General features: G+C 48.3%; 1 protein-coding gene across 2 annotated transcripts in view; it reads right to left on the bottom strand.

Moving 5' to 3' along the window:
- Window positions 1-866: 866 nt before the first annotated feature.
- The window catches only part of LOC8036498 (serine/threonine-protein kinase 3), a 29,359-nt gene continuing 14,904 nt past the window's right edge, over window positions 867-15,321 (bottom strand). The window contains exons 7-12 of one of the 2 annotated variants that reach the window (XM_029974103.3): window positions 14,894-15,031; window positions 12,126-12,248; window positions 11,296-11,482; window positions 8,940-9,154; window positions 5,196-5,633; window positions 867-3,001 (exon numbers count right to left, since the gene is read on the bottom strand). In XM_029974103.3, coding sequence (XP_029829963.3) covers window positions 2,843-3,001; window positions 5,196-5,633; window positions 8,940-9,154; window positions 11,296-11,482; window positions 12,126-12,248; window positions 14,894-15,031 — 1,260 coding nt within the window. In that variant the 3' untranslated portion in view covers window positions 867-2,842. Of the gene's footprint in view, window positions 3,032-5,195; window positions 5,634-8,939; window positions 9,155-11,295; window positions 11,483-12,125; window positions 12,249-14,893; window positions 15,032-15,321 lie in introns of both variants that reach the window. The other variant, XM_042288663.1, reaches the window with a different exon arrangement.

The raw sequence follows: 15,321 nt of genomic DNA, 5'->3' as shown, positions 1-15,321 counted from the left end.
CTAATCACTCAAGAAGTTATTAACTTAATTGTTTTGTGCTGTATTAACTGAAATAACCAATCAGCGCTGCACTTCATTCATGTCTTAGCCATTATCATCCAATCCGAAGCCAACTGGCCAGCCTGTCGCGCATGCGCACACGAGTCGAACCTCAATAGAAGGTTCGTCGAAATTTCCACTAAAAGTTCGAAAAAGTCGAACCTGGTCGAACTCGAACCGCGGCCGGTTCGCGACACCCCTAGTCCAAACCAGTTTTAATAAAAATAAGAGTTCGAAGACATCAACATTTTTTACGGATAGTTCGAGAACATTTCAAATTAATTCAAGAATCAAGTTCGAAAAATCGAATATTTCGAGATAAAAGCTCGGAAAGTTCATTTTTAAGTTACAAAGTTTTCATGAATTAATCTAAAAAAAAATCGCGAAATGTGCTACAAATTTTACTGAAAACGTTGCCCATTTTTGCTACGCCTTCCTTCTCAGTGCCGTGGTACATTTTGCTTAAAAAAAATAAAAAAAAAATCTATTAAAAACAGAAAAAAATGGAGCATTTAGTGGGTTTTTTAAGGCAGGGCAATATCGCTCCCTAGATGTGGAAAAGAATTAGGTATTCTCCTCTGGGGCATGAGGCAACATGTACTGCCGACTCTAGTACAGCCGAGACTCTAATAAAATTGCGATTAAATATGGTAGTCAGATTTAGGACTTCACTAGTGTGCTTAAAATGCCAAAATATGGCATGCACCTTTTTAAGTATGGTTAACGAGTTAAAACCCGAGAACTACGAGACAGATGGAATCCACATTACCAGAGATCCCGGGCCAATGTCCAGCCAGTCGGCTAACAGCCGCACCAAACAGAAGTCGCTTGTTGTTCATACTTTTAATCGAGACTAAATTGTTTCTCTGTCATGACAGATCTAGCAGACACAAGCGTCCAGCTATGTACAATAAATAAGCGGCGAGAAAATGCAAGCACACAAACACACACATCCATTCAAAGTTCTAAACAAAAAATGAGTCTATAGGTACACATAAAACTCCCAAGCGATTACGCACGTCGCCAAGGCACAAAACTGTATTGCCCAACGGATTACAAAAACCACAATAATGCCACAAGTTCTATGCGGGTCGGTGCAAAAATTACACTTCCTGTTCGAAAGCCATCCCCCAATGCAAGATGTGCAGACATTTGCTCTGAACTGGTGCTGATGCAGCATGCTTATTAATGGAGCAGACGTCTCTCCAGGGCCACATACACTCTATTCGTCGTTTGTAAAAACTGCATGCCTCGAACATGCCGGGTTCCAGCGTCAGAACACGAGACCACATTATCACAAGGTCCGTGTGGTCCGGGACAAAAAATAGTCATTCTTAAAAATTGTTACTTAGCTTCTCTTCACCGAGCACAAAAACGAGTCAAAACTTGTCAACGTGGAGACAACTCCGTGGCATCTAGGGTGCTGCTATGTGGTAAGGTGTGCTGCTTTGTGCAAAGGTGTTTCTTCAAGAGCTGGAAAAGACAAGGCACTCTCGGGTTTTCCTGGCCGTTCCACTTTGAGCCTGGACAGTTGGAATATTCGATTAACTCGTAGCTGTACAAAGCAAGGATGCCCGTCTGCCATATGCCGCAGAAGACGACGATGACGACAGTTTAAGATGGCACGCCCGCGTTAAGATGAGGTCACTGAATGGCTGTGACTAGGGAGAAGGCTAAGACGACGCTCAGCCGAATAGAAAGCAAAATCAACCGTGGCAGATCGGGCCAGTGCAAAGAGAATTGCGCAGGCTTTAAAAAAAATAAAAGCAACTATTTGCGTACAAAATTGGCACTCCATTCATTTCCACCCTGCTCGATGCGTGGACATACTTTTATCGGTACAGGGACCACAAGAACATTCTCCTAAAAACAGTATGTAAAAAAGAAAAAAATTAATGAAAGCGATAAAAGCAGCAAGTGACACGTAAGGCCCACATGCAGCAAACAAGGCGCTAGGTCTGAAGCAAAAAATAGGAACAGACACTAAACACGTGCCAAAAGTAAGGCCGGTTCAGTGACAGGACGAGGGAAGTTAATTTCTTTCTTACAATCAAAATGCAAAAAAATCTCCGAACACATAAAAAACCAACTATCTCTTGTCCGCAATTCGCCGCAATGCCCCGAAGACAGGGTCAAGACCGTCCACAGCCCCCTGGAATAATCCCGCGGTCACAAACGCGAGTTCGTCCACGTGTGACCAGCGGTCGAAGGCCCGTCCAAAACCCCATTCCCCATTCTTTGCGCACCAAAGTGGTTCGAACAAAGAGTTAAAAATTTCCGGAATCTAGAAACATGACGTTAATGCCACACGATCCTAAGTACCCCAAGACGCGTACAAGTGTACTAAAGGACATAAAACATTCTCCTCAATCGTACGACCAGAGACGTCCGCGTTGCAGCGCGACGGGTGGAGACTCTTACGTGTGTCAAGAACCTGCTGCGAAAACTGGCGGTAGTTGGCGCCACCTAAACTAGACATGGTCTACTCTTTTCGTACCCCTCCACGAAACACTGTCAGCGTGCAACAACGGTGCATTTTTTATGTTGCCCACAAAAGGCCAACATGGGAAAGATTGGACACAAGTGCTGCATCGGCACTTTGCACTAAATTGAGCTAAAAAAAAAATAGAAAAGAAAAAAAAAAAGACAAAGTAAAACCTAAGTTCCTTGGACGCCGAGCCTCCACTCCCACTGCGTCAGATGTTGCGGGGTCTCGTGGCAAAGCGGCACCACAGGGCGAACCTGTGCAGTGGGCGGGACAGGCGGGGATGCGGGTGCGACGACTCGTCCCCGGGAACGTGGCTCAAAAGTTCTGTTGCCTCTTCTTCTTGGTGTCCATGGCATCGAGGATGGGCTGTCGCTTGGCCTGGTAGCGGCGCCTGAGGTCCTCTATCTCGCGCTCCATCTCGCCGTCGAGGCTGGACATGCGCTGCCCCAGCTCCTCGTTGCTCAGGTACTTGAGCTGCAACGGGGTCAGCAGACGGGGCTCTCGCTGAGCGACAAGAGGCCCCTGCCAGGTGAGCGACCCACTCCCCACCTTCTGCCCGTCTCGCCGAGCGGAATGCCTCAGACTTTGCTCAAACGGGCCTTCAAAAGAACCGACCCGGTGGTCCGAGGGCGGGGGCAAAAAAAACGGGATGGGCCAACCCGCTCCTGGATTACCATGTCGGCATGCGGAGTGCAAGTTCTTCTGCTTCTTTTTGCAGGAGTCGTGGTGACTTCGGAACGCCAAGCTGCGATTTGCTCCGATTGAAGGATAGTGGGTAGACTTCGAGGCAGCTTGCTTTGAGGTCTACCCACTATCCTTCAATCAGAGCCAATCGGAGGTCGGCATTTTGACGTCACCACAACCCCCGCAAAAGAAGCGGACAAACTTGCGCTCCGCATCGAACTGGCTCGCCCGCACACTCACTTTAGTTTCTAAAAGAATCTCGACGCTCTACTACAGTTGCTCGATGTCAAGACGAGGACGGCAGTGAAAAATTTAAGTTGCCACTCCTCTGGCGCATACTGGCTACCTTCGGTAATGCTTCAACGTGCCGTAATCGCATTGACAAAGGGCAAAGAGCGCTTGCCAGAGGCCCAGAATTTGAAAGAGATGTCCTGCCGTCTCCTCCTTTTCGGCTACCATGGGGCCACCAAGCAAACGAAGAACTGACACCGCTCGCCGAAAGCGGCTTTCTTTTGCGACCCCAAGATCTGCGCTCCAAAAAATCAACGTTGGAAGTTCAATGCATTTGTCAGCGTCACATTGGGCGCGTTATGTTTGTGCTCTGGAGCGTTAAGGCCCGTTCACACGGTTGCGTCGACTGCGCTGTGTCGCGTTGCATTGTGCCTCCCCATCGGCTCGTCGTAAGGGTTGCCATAGCAACAGCCCGACGCAAGCAGCCTTAAAGCAGTCAAACGCAGCCGTGTAAACGAGCCTAGAGGGTTCGGAGCTCATTTCACTAAACGGACGAGAGCGCCGTTAAAGAGCGCCACTCGAGCGCACTCTTTGTGCACGGAGTTTTTCTCAAAGTGCGGATCGCTTCTTTGCGCGACGTCACTTCGTTTGGGGGGGAGCGACTCCCCCCCCAAATGAGGTGGCTGTGCCGAAAAAAATGTCGTTGAAAAGGGGAGATCGGTAGGAATGCTGCCCTCTTTCGGTTGAGGAAGGCTTAGCCCGGTCAGTAAAGACGATTCTATTGGACGGGTAGGACATCAATTGGCATTCCAGACAAAGGTTTGATCGTGCATTTCGCCCGAAAACAAATTGGCGTGCTATCTATGAAATGGTAATGTGTCGATAGCGCACTGTCAAAAAAGTTGTCGAGATGAGCAGACTGTCGGACTTCCAGCCTTTTTGGAATGCTTAGCCCAGGGAATGAGGATGCCTGAATTGGAAAGCCAAAACGTCGATTAACATTCTCGAAAAGGGTAGCATATCGACGAGTTCCGTCTTGCACTGCAAGACGGAGCCAAGGAGCACCTCGGAAGTTTTACAGCTTCCTGCGTCAACAAACAAATAAAAATTTTTTTTTTAGTTTGGGCAGAATGCATAGTTAATAAATAGCAGATCAGTTGAGGTAATTTTCTGCGCATGTACTCGAAGCATGTCTCTACTTTAAACCTTTCAGGGATATGAAAATATTTGAAGGAACTTCAAACCGTCACCAACATTTTTACTTTACACTCGGCCGTTTCATATAGGCCTCGATTAATTTACATTGGACGTAATTTCGGCTTCTAACACTAGCACCCACAAGATGCAGGGATCGTTTCCCAACTGTCATAACCAGCAGTCAGAAGTGGCTCATGCGGCCTGCCGATAGTTTTGGTGCATCGCGCTCCTCACAGCTACGCTCTGTTTAGTTGCTGCGCTCAGAGTACAAAACTCGTACCGTCAGAGTAGAAGTAGAGGAATGCAGACTCAACGCTCCCATTAGAATCCACCAGTGCAACTCTGGAATGAACATCACTTCAAAGTTCCAGGAATGTGCCAGTGAATGGCGAGATAATGACTAAATCCCGAGCCAACCTCGAGCCAAATCCAAGCTAACCCTCGAGTCAAATTTCAAGCCAACCACGAGTGAATTACAACCAAACCCGAGCAAATTCTCAGCCAACCTCTAGTCAATCCCGAGTCAACCCCGAGCCAAATCCCGAGCCCCACTCACAAAGTCAAAGTCTCCCTCGACAAATGTGCGGGGCTGGAATCGAGGTGGCTGCAAGTAGTCCAAGGGCGAGGGTGGATGTGCCATTCCCTGCGTCAGCAGCGGATGTGGTTGCTGCTGCTGCTGTTGAAGCTGCTGCTGAAGATGCTGCTGCAGTTGCAGCTGCTGCTGATATTGCTGCTGCTGCTGTTGGTACTGCTGCTGCTGCTGCTGTTGCTGCTGGAACTGTTGCAGCTGCTGCAGCCGATGCTGCTGAAGCAACAGGGACTGTGCAGACCCGCCCAGCGCCGAGCCCTGGCTCATCTGGTTCAGCTGGCGTTGCAGCTGCTGCTCAAACTTCTCCTGCTGAGAGGCAAGTCCGGGCGTCGTGGCGGCCGAGGGCGCCATGGCTGAGCCGAGACTCACTCCGCCGCCGTGGCCCACAAGCAGCGGCTGTGCCACCTGCCGATCACCGGGACGGGAGGTTCACGGTTGTTAGGGTACATGTAGAGCAACCAACCGAGAGCTGCCAAGTCCAGTTCCACGGAGAAACGCTTCGGCCGGTTATCTCCCCAACCCACAATCTGGAGCCACTTGTTAAGTTACACTTAAGGCTCGTTCCCACAGTTGCGTCGACTGCGTTGCGTCACGTAGCACAGCGCCTTCCCAACGGCTCGTCGTAAGGGTTGCCATAGCAACAGCACGATGCAAGCAGTCTTAACGCAGTCAAACACAACTGTGATTTAGGCTTTAGGGAAATTGCAAAATGCGACTTCCTGAGCTTGGAATACGCCATCGGGAAGATCAGACGGTATCGGCTTGTTCCGCCGTAAACCGTATTAACATTTACGAAGGACAGTGTTTCCTGTGATTTCGGGCAAAGCTTCGGACGACTGGCAACGACGATTTCGAGTGTCAAGATAAACGAAGCGACGTTTCTCAAAAAAGCGTAGCTCATTCGGTGGCTCTGGCTGAACGAATGAACCGTCCGCCCTTTCTCGTCCTGCTCTCTCTGCGACGGCATGAACAGAAATCGTACGAGACCAGCAGTTAACCGGTCCGACAAGCACGTAGCTTCAGCCACCCAGTCGGCGTATCGGTGAACGGAGTATTAGGGAGCACGACACCTAAAGAGAGTGTGCCAATCCACCTCGGCGGCTACGGAAACAACAGTGTCCGCGTTACGTCTGCCCGCTTAGGCCTCGATCCGCAGCGTCTCTGCCACGTTTGTGCTTTCCCACGCCCACGCTTCTCGATCTCGATCCAGAGTGAAGATTTGGCACCTTCGCATTCCGATGCATCCACGCCCGACGTTGCTCCGTACTTGCGCTTGCGTCGTTCGACCCGCAGGAGAGAGGCTCAGAACTCAAATTCTATCGTGTACCCCGCAATAGACCCTCTTCGAAATTCTGAAATGGTGCATAGATTATGCGCAATCGCCATTAGTTGGTCTCATTGCTACTGGCCTGAAGCCCGCGATTGGTTCCGAGCTGGTGATGAGCACCGACGCAGCGCTCGTGTGAAATACGTTTCGATTTGAGCGCACTCTGAATGCTGACGAAGCGCTCATGCCCAATGCATGATCACAGTGCGTGACCAGCTAATGGCGGCCGCCCATAACCTATGCATCATTTGGAAAACTGTCTACTTTGTGTGGCTCAACTGCAAAACGCTGCCGTGTTATTCGTTTACCTGCGCCTATGCTGGGACGTGCATCTACGATACGTTTGTGCGTTTGAACGTCCGGGAATCGGCACAAGACCGCATTTGCCGGCGCCACTAAGCGACAAAATCTGCAAGAGAGGTATTTTTCGCTCCTCTTATCAGATAGCTCTTTGCCTGCTGGCGTGGATAGAGTAAAGGCCTGTTCACACATGCAGCGGAGCGCCACAAGCATAGCATTGACCTCGCGCTAAGCACGTGCCGACGGGAGCGTTCACCAGCTTTGTATCGCACCGTCAAAACTGTTGCTCATGGCAGACGATAAGTAGCTGACGGCACGTGAGCAGCGCTACATCAGCGCTTCGCAGCATGTGAGAACCGGCCTTAAACGTACTGGAATCGAGAAGATCGCGGCTTTTTTTCACAGTGCGTGGAGGGGATGTGCTCTAAATTTCCGGGTCTTGCGTAAAAAAACGTTAACACAAACCATAAACTTTTTTTTTTTATAAAGTGGCATGTTAGGGCACGTTAAATAGAAGCTAGGGTCGGCTGCTACGTGCAATGTCTTTGTCTCGCTCCAGGAGCTGCACCGCGACGCCACTGTTTTCTCGCACGCTTCCAACAGCCAAGTGTCGATGAGTTTGGGTTGGCGGGGAAATGGTTTGGTGTGCGCGTGCGTCTCCCACGAACGGTGATCACCCGAACGCAAGCCCCAGAAACATTGGTGTTTGTTTATTATTGAAAGGGACCACACTCAGCTTAGGCCATTTTACGGATGATGGAGAAAATCGTGACTTTCCGAAAAAAAAAGTTGGTTTCAGTTTCACTCCTAATTCAAGATGTGTATTGCAGCATAAAAACAGAGCACATTATTTTATTCCTTTTTAAATGGGGAATGGGGGGGGGGGGGGGGGGTTATTTTGCAACATACGTGTCCCAGTAAGCCACTCGAAACGTTTTTCAAAATTTCAATGTTTCTTTTACCCCTAAGTGCCATTTTTTTTTCAAAAGAACCTAAAAATGTTATATATTTTTCTTAATGAGTTTTAGTCCTCTAGTATAACAGATAAAATTTGAAGTTTATTACGCAAAAATCAGCGGCGGTGAAAAAAAAAGCCGGCAACTAAAACGAGTGCTGCCATCTATGATCAGCACAGCAAACTACTCTGACGAGCCTGGCCCGTCCGTGGTATTGAAAGCTACTGGAAAACCACTGGACGAGCTGAACTCGTCCATGGTATTTTACCCAGAAAGCGGCCAACAAGCTCAATTTGTCCAAGGCACCTAAAGGGTTCATGAAAAGAAAATGTAACTGCCAGATCTTAAACGGTAACTTCGGTCAAAAGTAGAACCAAAATAAGTGACTGATATCGATTTATATTGACTAAATTTGAGCACTGTCAAAATATTACCCTAATGGGAAGTAGCGATTCACTCTAAAACCGACATTAAACATGCTACCACCAGCTCCTCGGTGGGCATTCGTTCAGCGGGTTAGCCGTTTGCCAAGCGACCTTGTGCCCCAATGTTGGGTTAGTTTTCAAGCAGGTTTCTTGTTCGTACTTTCACTTCTTTCGCTGCGCTTTACTGCTGTATTTTCAGCGTCCCAGCAGACGATTTCTGCTTGTTATATTACGCTTCGGCAGTCATAGTTTACAAGTCCTCTTCAGCGCACAAGTGCTCGCTCAAGTGCATCGTGGGGCCTAAGGCCCCATAAAATGCTTTGGCACGCCCAAACTTCTCGTCTTGCCCCCGCACACATTGAAGGCCGCTCACCAAAGCGCAACCAAAGCACCACTGTGTGGCTTCGTGTCACAATTCTTGCGTCTCTGCTGCACCCCGTTCACCGCTAAGCCGGCAGCGTGGTGCAAGCTACGTGCTCGTCGTTGGACAAGTTGTGCACCCAACTTTACGGACGTTGTCATGCCACAGCCAATATCCATGTGCAAAACTCCGGGTCAGGAGACGAAAGGAAAGCAGTCAACTGGTCCCTCAAGCACGCAGGCTTAACAGCACGCCGCCTCAGGGGTAAACGGCGCTCTTCAGCGAGGAGCAGCGCGAGAAGACGACCGAGGCACGAGACGGGGGGAAAGGGGGTCCGCTTGCCTGAGGGGCCACGGAGGCCGTAGCGCCCAGCACCTTTGCCAGGTCCTGGGGGAACTGTCCGGGGTGGGGCGTTGCGTCCCGGCGAGGTGGGGTCTTGGCGCTGTTGGCGCCCCCGCCACCGGCCGCGCTTTGTTGCTCCCGCTCCTTCTTGTCAAAGTGGTCCAAGAAGTAGGGGCGGTAGCTCTCCTTACGCTCCCCGGTGGACGTGTCGTGCCCTGGGGAGAGACCATGCACCGGTCGAGACGCATGACGCGAGCGACAAAGTACCTCGAGCAACCACGTGCCACGAGCAACAATGTGCCTGCACCAACACTGCAACCTCATCACAACCTCGCTTTACTGTATTCATACGTTTAACACACAGGAAAACATCTTCGTAAAAAACCAGAATTCTTTTTTTTTTTTTTTTTTTTTTAATTAGTGTCATGTTAGTAATTCTTTCACTCTGAGAGTTTGCCTCAAATGGGTCAGTACCGGCCCTGCAAGTTTACTGGAACATAGCCTTATAATTAAGCAAACTTCTGGTAGGTTTGTAAGTTATTGATGTAGTCAATATTTTTCTTGCCAAATCGAAAAAACTATTAAAGCACTCTCTTCCTCAAAATCAAGCTTCGCTGCTTCGCACCGACACATGCATGTAAAGCTTCACTGCCTTAGACTGGCTTCTCGGAGAAGCAGCTTAAGTGGAGGCAGCGGCAGATTGCAGGGAGGGGAGGTTCAGCTTATCAGATGTTTGAAAATCCCCCGCCACATCTTTTCCCTGCCCTAAATTCTTAAACACGAGGAATTCAAGGGGGGGGGGGAGGGAGGGAGACTGACGCTTTCCTCTCTACATCTAGTCAGAGAAATGGTTGCTTGATATGTGCTTTGCTTATATTTCAAATGTTTCTGGAGTAGAAGTGGCTGCTTAATGCAACACAGGTGCACGCTCAGTAATCTACGGTACGAAGCCTGCTGCCTGTGACAGCCAACTTCGTTTTGTCCTGACTTTGACTTAGTTAAGATCCATTTCAGTTCAGTGAAGTCGGATCACAGTTAGAAGCTGCTCAATGCTGCTGGCCTAATGAGAGTTAGAACTGCTCGCATGTATAGGGTATTAAGCCCCTCAGTTCGACAAAGTTTGATACTGTACCCATGAATTTATTCGAAAATAGGAAAGGGTGAACACCCCAAAGGCAAGTCCATAAAGACACTACAGATCAGGGTGTAAAATAGGGAGGTGGAAAAATGAGAGCAGATTGGGCAACCTGACTGCATCCCCACTTCAAGAAGGTTCATAGCACTCCTCATAAATGACGCCACACAAAGAAGGAACGAAAAACGAAATATCCTCATTAAGTTTGCAGGCAACGCGACCCACTTGCAATTTATTAATGCGAAAGCATTAACTGCCTCCTGGAGCGAGCCGACGTCATCAGTCTGAAGTGCAAAAACCACAGATAGTTTCCATCGGTTTTATTGGCTGGCATGCGTCGACGGGGCTCCAAATGGCCGCTGCGCTCGTCAGTTTCCATGACCGCTCACCCCATGGCGCTGCGTGTCCATCAGCGCAGAGCGTCCAAGGTCACTAGGGACGCACACATGCCGACCGGCGACGAAAACACACCAGACGAAAAAGGGAGCGGACGAGCGGCTTGCATGCTTTCGCATTCACAACTCATAAGGAATGCTTAGGTGTACCTCAGTCTTTTCTTTTTCGTAGAGTTTGCATGAACCTTGCAAGTTTAAACAAACAAACAAATAATATATTTAATATATAGGTTTGGCTTTGTTTATAGTTTTACATTACAAATTCCAAACTCAACATTGCCTGCGTTAAATATGACAGTTTTTTCTTTCCTCAGGCTGCGACCCGATCGACAGTTCTGAACACAAAAGTAGCGGACCACACCTCAAGAAACTTGGCCATTCACAAGTGCCAAAACATGACGAGAAATGCCGATTTCGTCCGCTACCGCCAAATTCGTCTGCTCAAGTGCGTTCGGGAGCAAAACAAACGAAATGAAAAGCAAAGAGCAGATCCGACGTTTCGCAAACGCCTTTACGCTGCCAGTTGCTCACGCCGTTTGGAAAATGCATCGAACTTGAGAAAAATGTCCATAAACAATCGTGTGGTAATTTGATTTCGCTAGGATCTAGTAAATCCTACTTTAAATTAAAGAATATCGGTGACACGGTGCATTCTCTCGCAGAGCTCCATACAAATTCCAGTCTATCATCTTCCGTATGCCGCCGCGCCACCTATCGTAAGGCGGAGGTACCTGCCGAGCGGAAGCTGCCGGGAGGACACAATTTGGTCATTTCCCCACCTGCCCATCTTACATCTTGCTACAGATAAACAACTCCTCCGACTCACTCTTCATAGTTGAGTCATCCTGGTCGTCTTCACCGTCACTGTTGATCACCAGGGTGCCAAGGTCGGACTCGAGGTCGCTCCCGGCAGGGGCGTTCTCGTCGCCTCCACCGCGGTCAGCCTTTAGCGTCCCCGGATCCGCACCAAGTTTCACCATCGTGCCGGCATCCACTTCGTCGTCGTCTGGGAACTGCACGACCCAGCAACAGAAGGCTTCCGCGCCAGTCTTCCCGTTCCCATCGTCACCATCACCGTCGTGTTTATTTTAAGTGCTCACCAAAAGCTACTGCTTGGATAATGATTATGGCCTCCTACCTTCAGGGTTTATTTTCATTCAAGCTTAGGGAAATTTATTTATTGCAGATTCTAGATTTTTTGGGGTGTCAGCATGTTCCGTGCTCCCCTGCCATAGACCCTTTTCAAAACCCCGTCGAGCAAAGTTCGCCGTCGCCATTTATGGGCACAAAACGTGCGATCGGATTGAATTCCTCGCCGAACCCTGATCCAACCCTTGTCATTGGTGCAGCAGCTTCCAGATGTAACCCACTTTTAGAAAGGGTATATTGAGATGACAAAGTTTTTACACCAACGCAAGAACACTTATACCCAACTATAACCGTGCAAACCAAGGCACCTCCGCCAGTGCAAGGGAGGGGACATCGGATGACAGAGAGAGAGGTCAGTGGTTGGACTCCCGTCGGGGGACGCGGTTTTCTGTGAAGACGACCTGCCGTGTTACTCCATTTTCGTTACATCATTTTGTGACACTCTAGGCTCGGAAAAAAAGTTCTAAAACATGTTCTGCGTTCAAAAAGGCAGCAGACGCCACTCACGGGCTCCCCGGCGTTGCTTCCCCTCCGGTCCTTTCGGTACGCCTCATCCTCCTGAATCTCTCTGGCCTCCACAATCATCTGCTGCAGAATCGTCACGGGCTTGGCGTTGCTGATGAACACGTGCTGCATGGAAGAAATTGAAAAAAAAAAGAAAAAAAAAGAAGAGCTCAAGTGTTTACTAACTTTTTTTCCCCCTTGGTCTTGGGGTCTCAATCGTGCCCACATTAACCCTTCGAATGGTGGGCATTTTTTTTCCCCACACGCCAAACACGTGTTATGGTCTCGGCAGCACTCTGCCATGCTCTGTGAAGAATACTGATTTATGAAAGACACATTATTTTACGGAAAACAAGTTATACGACGTCTGCGTGCTTCCAACCTACGACATAATTTTTGTATTGTACTTTTCGAGACACTGTACAGTGCAGTGGCACCTTGACCTTGGACCCCGAGGTAACTCTTTCAAAAAGTCTTGCTCCGCCTTTGTTTGTTTGGAACCTAACTCTCGTTTTATTGGTCGACGAACAAAGAGCTAATTAGTAATATTGAGACCTCGGTTTTCGCCATGAAGCGCCAGGTTGAACAAGACCGGCCATTCTGTAACAACGAAGGAGCACACCAAACAGAAGTCGCCTAAACAAAACAAGAAATTACATGCCATCAAAACGCGACACCACACAATAACACATTGGTTTCATCGCTTTATAATACATGCTGCTACATATATAAAAAAGAAAAAAAAAGATTAGAGCAGCGTTTGGAGGGGCAGGGAGCAAACCGAAACAAACCACACAGGGACGGGTCCCTACGGTTTCGTGAAAACACGCTTCGTCGAAACACATTTCATAGACACATATCTTGGTGACACTGTGGCATTTCGTGAAAACACGCTCCTGCAACTTTTTGTCAACAACCTATTTTCTTACTAACTGCGTAATCGAATTTTGAGGCCGCTAAAGGTAACACAATTCACTGAGGCTTGTACCTTTCGATAAGTCAATTGTCAACATACAAAACATTGTTTCTGACGTTGCTCATCCCATATTTCGCGCTATACCGATTCCTAAAGCACCTCAAATGTCACGTAGATACCTCAATATCCGATAGCACAATAGGTTTTGTGTGATAGATTTTTCACAGTTAACTACAACAACACTGTTACCCGTACAACAAAAAATGTTGCCGGACCCGCAAACTTTGTTATAAAGGTATTTGACTGAACCGATATCAAATATTTCTTTTTGAAGAAACGAAGAGATATGCATTCTACACATATAAAGCATAATTTTAGGAATTTTCTAAGAGTGGTATGTTTCACTTCCAAGAGGGCTCCATCACCAAAGTGAACCATTCAAACCGTTTCATCATTCTTTTATCCTTTTGGGTTCACACGAGTTTTCCCCTTGTAGGCCCCTCTGGTCAGAATTGGTATGAGTGACTCCAAATTCAACTCCTTAATATACTACGATCAATATTTTCAGTTAGAAACAACTCTGCATTCTCCTGAACGTCTTCATTTGGATTATTGACATATAATAGCGGTATCTGCACAGCGTACGAGACTTTTTGAAGCAAATGCCGAGGTACAGACCAGTGTGTCGAGTGCAGCTTTTACATTAGAAAACAGTTTCACGTCTTTGCCCTTCGACTTTACTGTCGCTGCAGACTGCACAGTCCGCAGAACACAGACGGAGTAAAGGCTGCCATGTTAAACAATCAAAAAGGCGCAAGAAATGCCTGCCCGCTAACCCTTTTATGGTCGCATTTTTTGTCCAAAGACGCGCCCCCGTGGTCGGGTTTTTTTACTCGATGTGACCGCAAAGAGTATACACTAGTTTATTGTCGCATAAAAAAATGTAAGACTTAAAATAAATAGTACACACGCTTCAAGACATCTGCGGCACACTCGCTGGAGGCTGAACAAAACAAAAAAGACTAAAACTACAACGCGCCCGCTTCTGAGACGGTCTAGCAGACGGTGCGGCTGTGTGTCAGACTCCGGACTCCGAACCGAGCTGGTTTCCAGTTGTTCGTGGGATGTCGAGCTGTCATCCGACTCAGAGTCCGACAAGGGTTCAAAGTCTGAACCAGAAGAGCCATCGCTCCAATCTCCACTACGCTACCCCCGAGCAGCCAGCACAGGCAGCCGGCCGTCTCAAAAGTATCACTTGCACAAAGCGTCCAGTTTCGCAATTTCAAAAAGCCGCGCCCAAACAAACACGACAGGAGTTATAGGGTCGTAGTTCCCTACGAACCCACCAGATGGCAGCACGTCCCCGCGAACGCGCCCGTTCAAGCAGAGGCGCGAATTTTTGAATGAGCAGTCGCGGACGTACCGGTATGTCAGTAACCATGCGGGATGCTCCCAAGCTGACGTACAGGTACATCAGTGACCATGAAAGGGCTAATCTAGCAAAAGAAATATGTGTCTTGCCTCTTACGGCACTTGTAGAAAAGTAAGTATGCATAGTTTACATAACCGACAAGAGATGGCACAAGTTGAAATTGGTGGGGTGGGGGGGGGGGGGGCGACCTTGGCCGTAAAGGAGAAATTGGCCTGTCGGAACAACCCCGACACTTGTCCAGAAGGGAAATAGTTATTTGCTGGGAGATACCTGACAGATGACCCCAAAGGGTTAAAGTGGGCTACAAAGTGAGACATCTGAAAGTGTTATGGAAATCTCATTCAAACTACCCCTACAATTATTGTGCACAGAGTTTGCCACTCGCCTTGTCATCTCAAACCTTTGGACGGCAGCGAAGCATACCTGAAGGAGTTCCGAAGCTGTGGCTCTCTCCTCAGGGTTTTTGACCAGGCAGCGCGACACAAAGTCTATGAACTCCGAAGACCACCGGTCAAGGTCGCGGAACGAGGGCGGAGGTTTCGTTGGGATCATGAAGATTGCCTGCACACGCAACAATCCGCCATTATCAGTTGTTGACTGTACTTCTTTTCTTTTTTCTTCATATTGACACCTTTTTTTAAACTCTCTAGGCAGAATATTGTAATCCCAGACAAGTTGCCCTAGCATTCTTTTTTTTATTCATCGGAAGAAACGGGCAGAGAAATTACGACAAAAAGTTAAGGATAATTTAGGAAAGAGTTTCGGAAGAAAACGGTCAACATTGAGCAAGGAGAGAAACAACATCTTTAAGCTCAGCTTGCCAGAAAATGGTGTGCTCAAAAAAATCAGTC

The sequence above is a fragment of the Ixodes scapularis genome, unplaced genomic scaffold (assembly GCF_016920785.2).
Source record: "Ixodes scapularis isolate PalLabHiFi unplaced genomic scaffold, ASM1692078v2 PGA_scaffold10__122_contigs__length_95168666, whole genome shotgun sequence".
Lineage (NCBI taxonomy): Eukaryota > Metazoa > Arthropoda > Arachnida > Ixodida > Ixodidae > Ixodes > Ixodes scapularis.
Note: the sequence above shows the minus strand (reverse complement) of the source record. Positions and strands in the feature narration are given on the sequence as shown.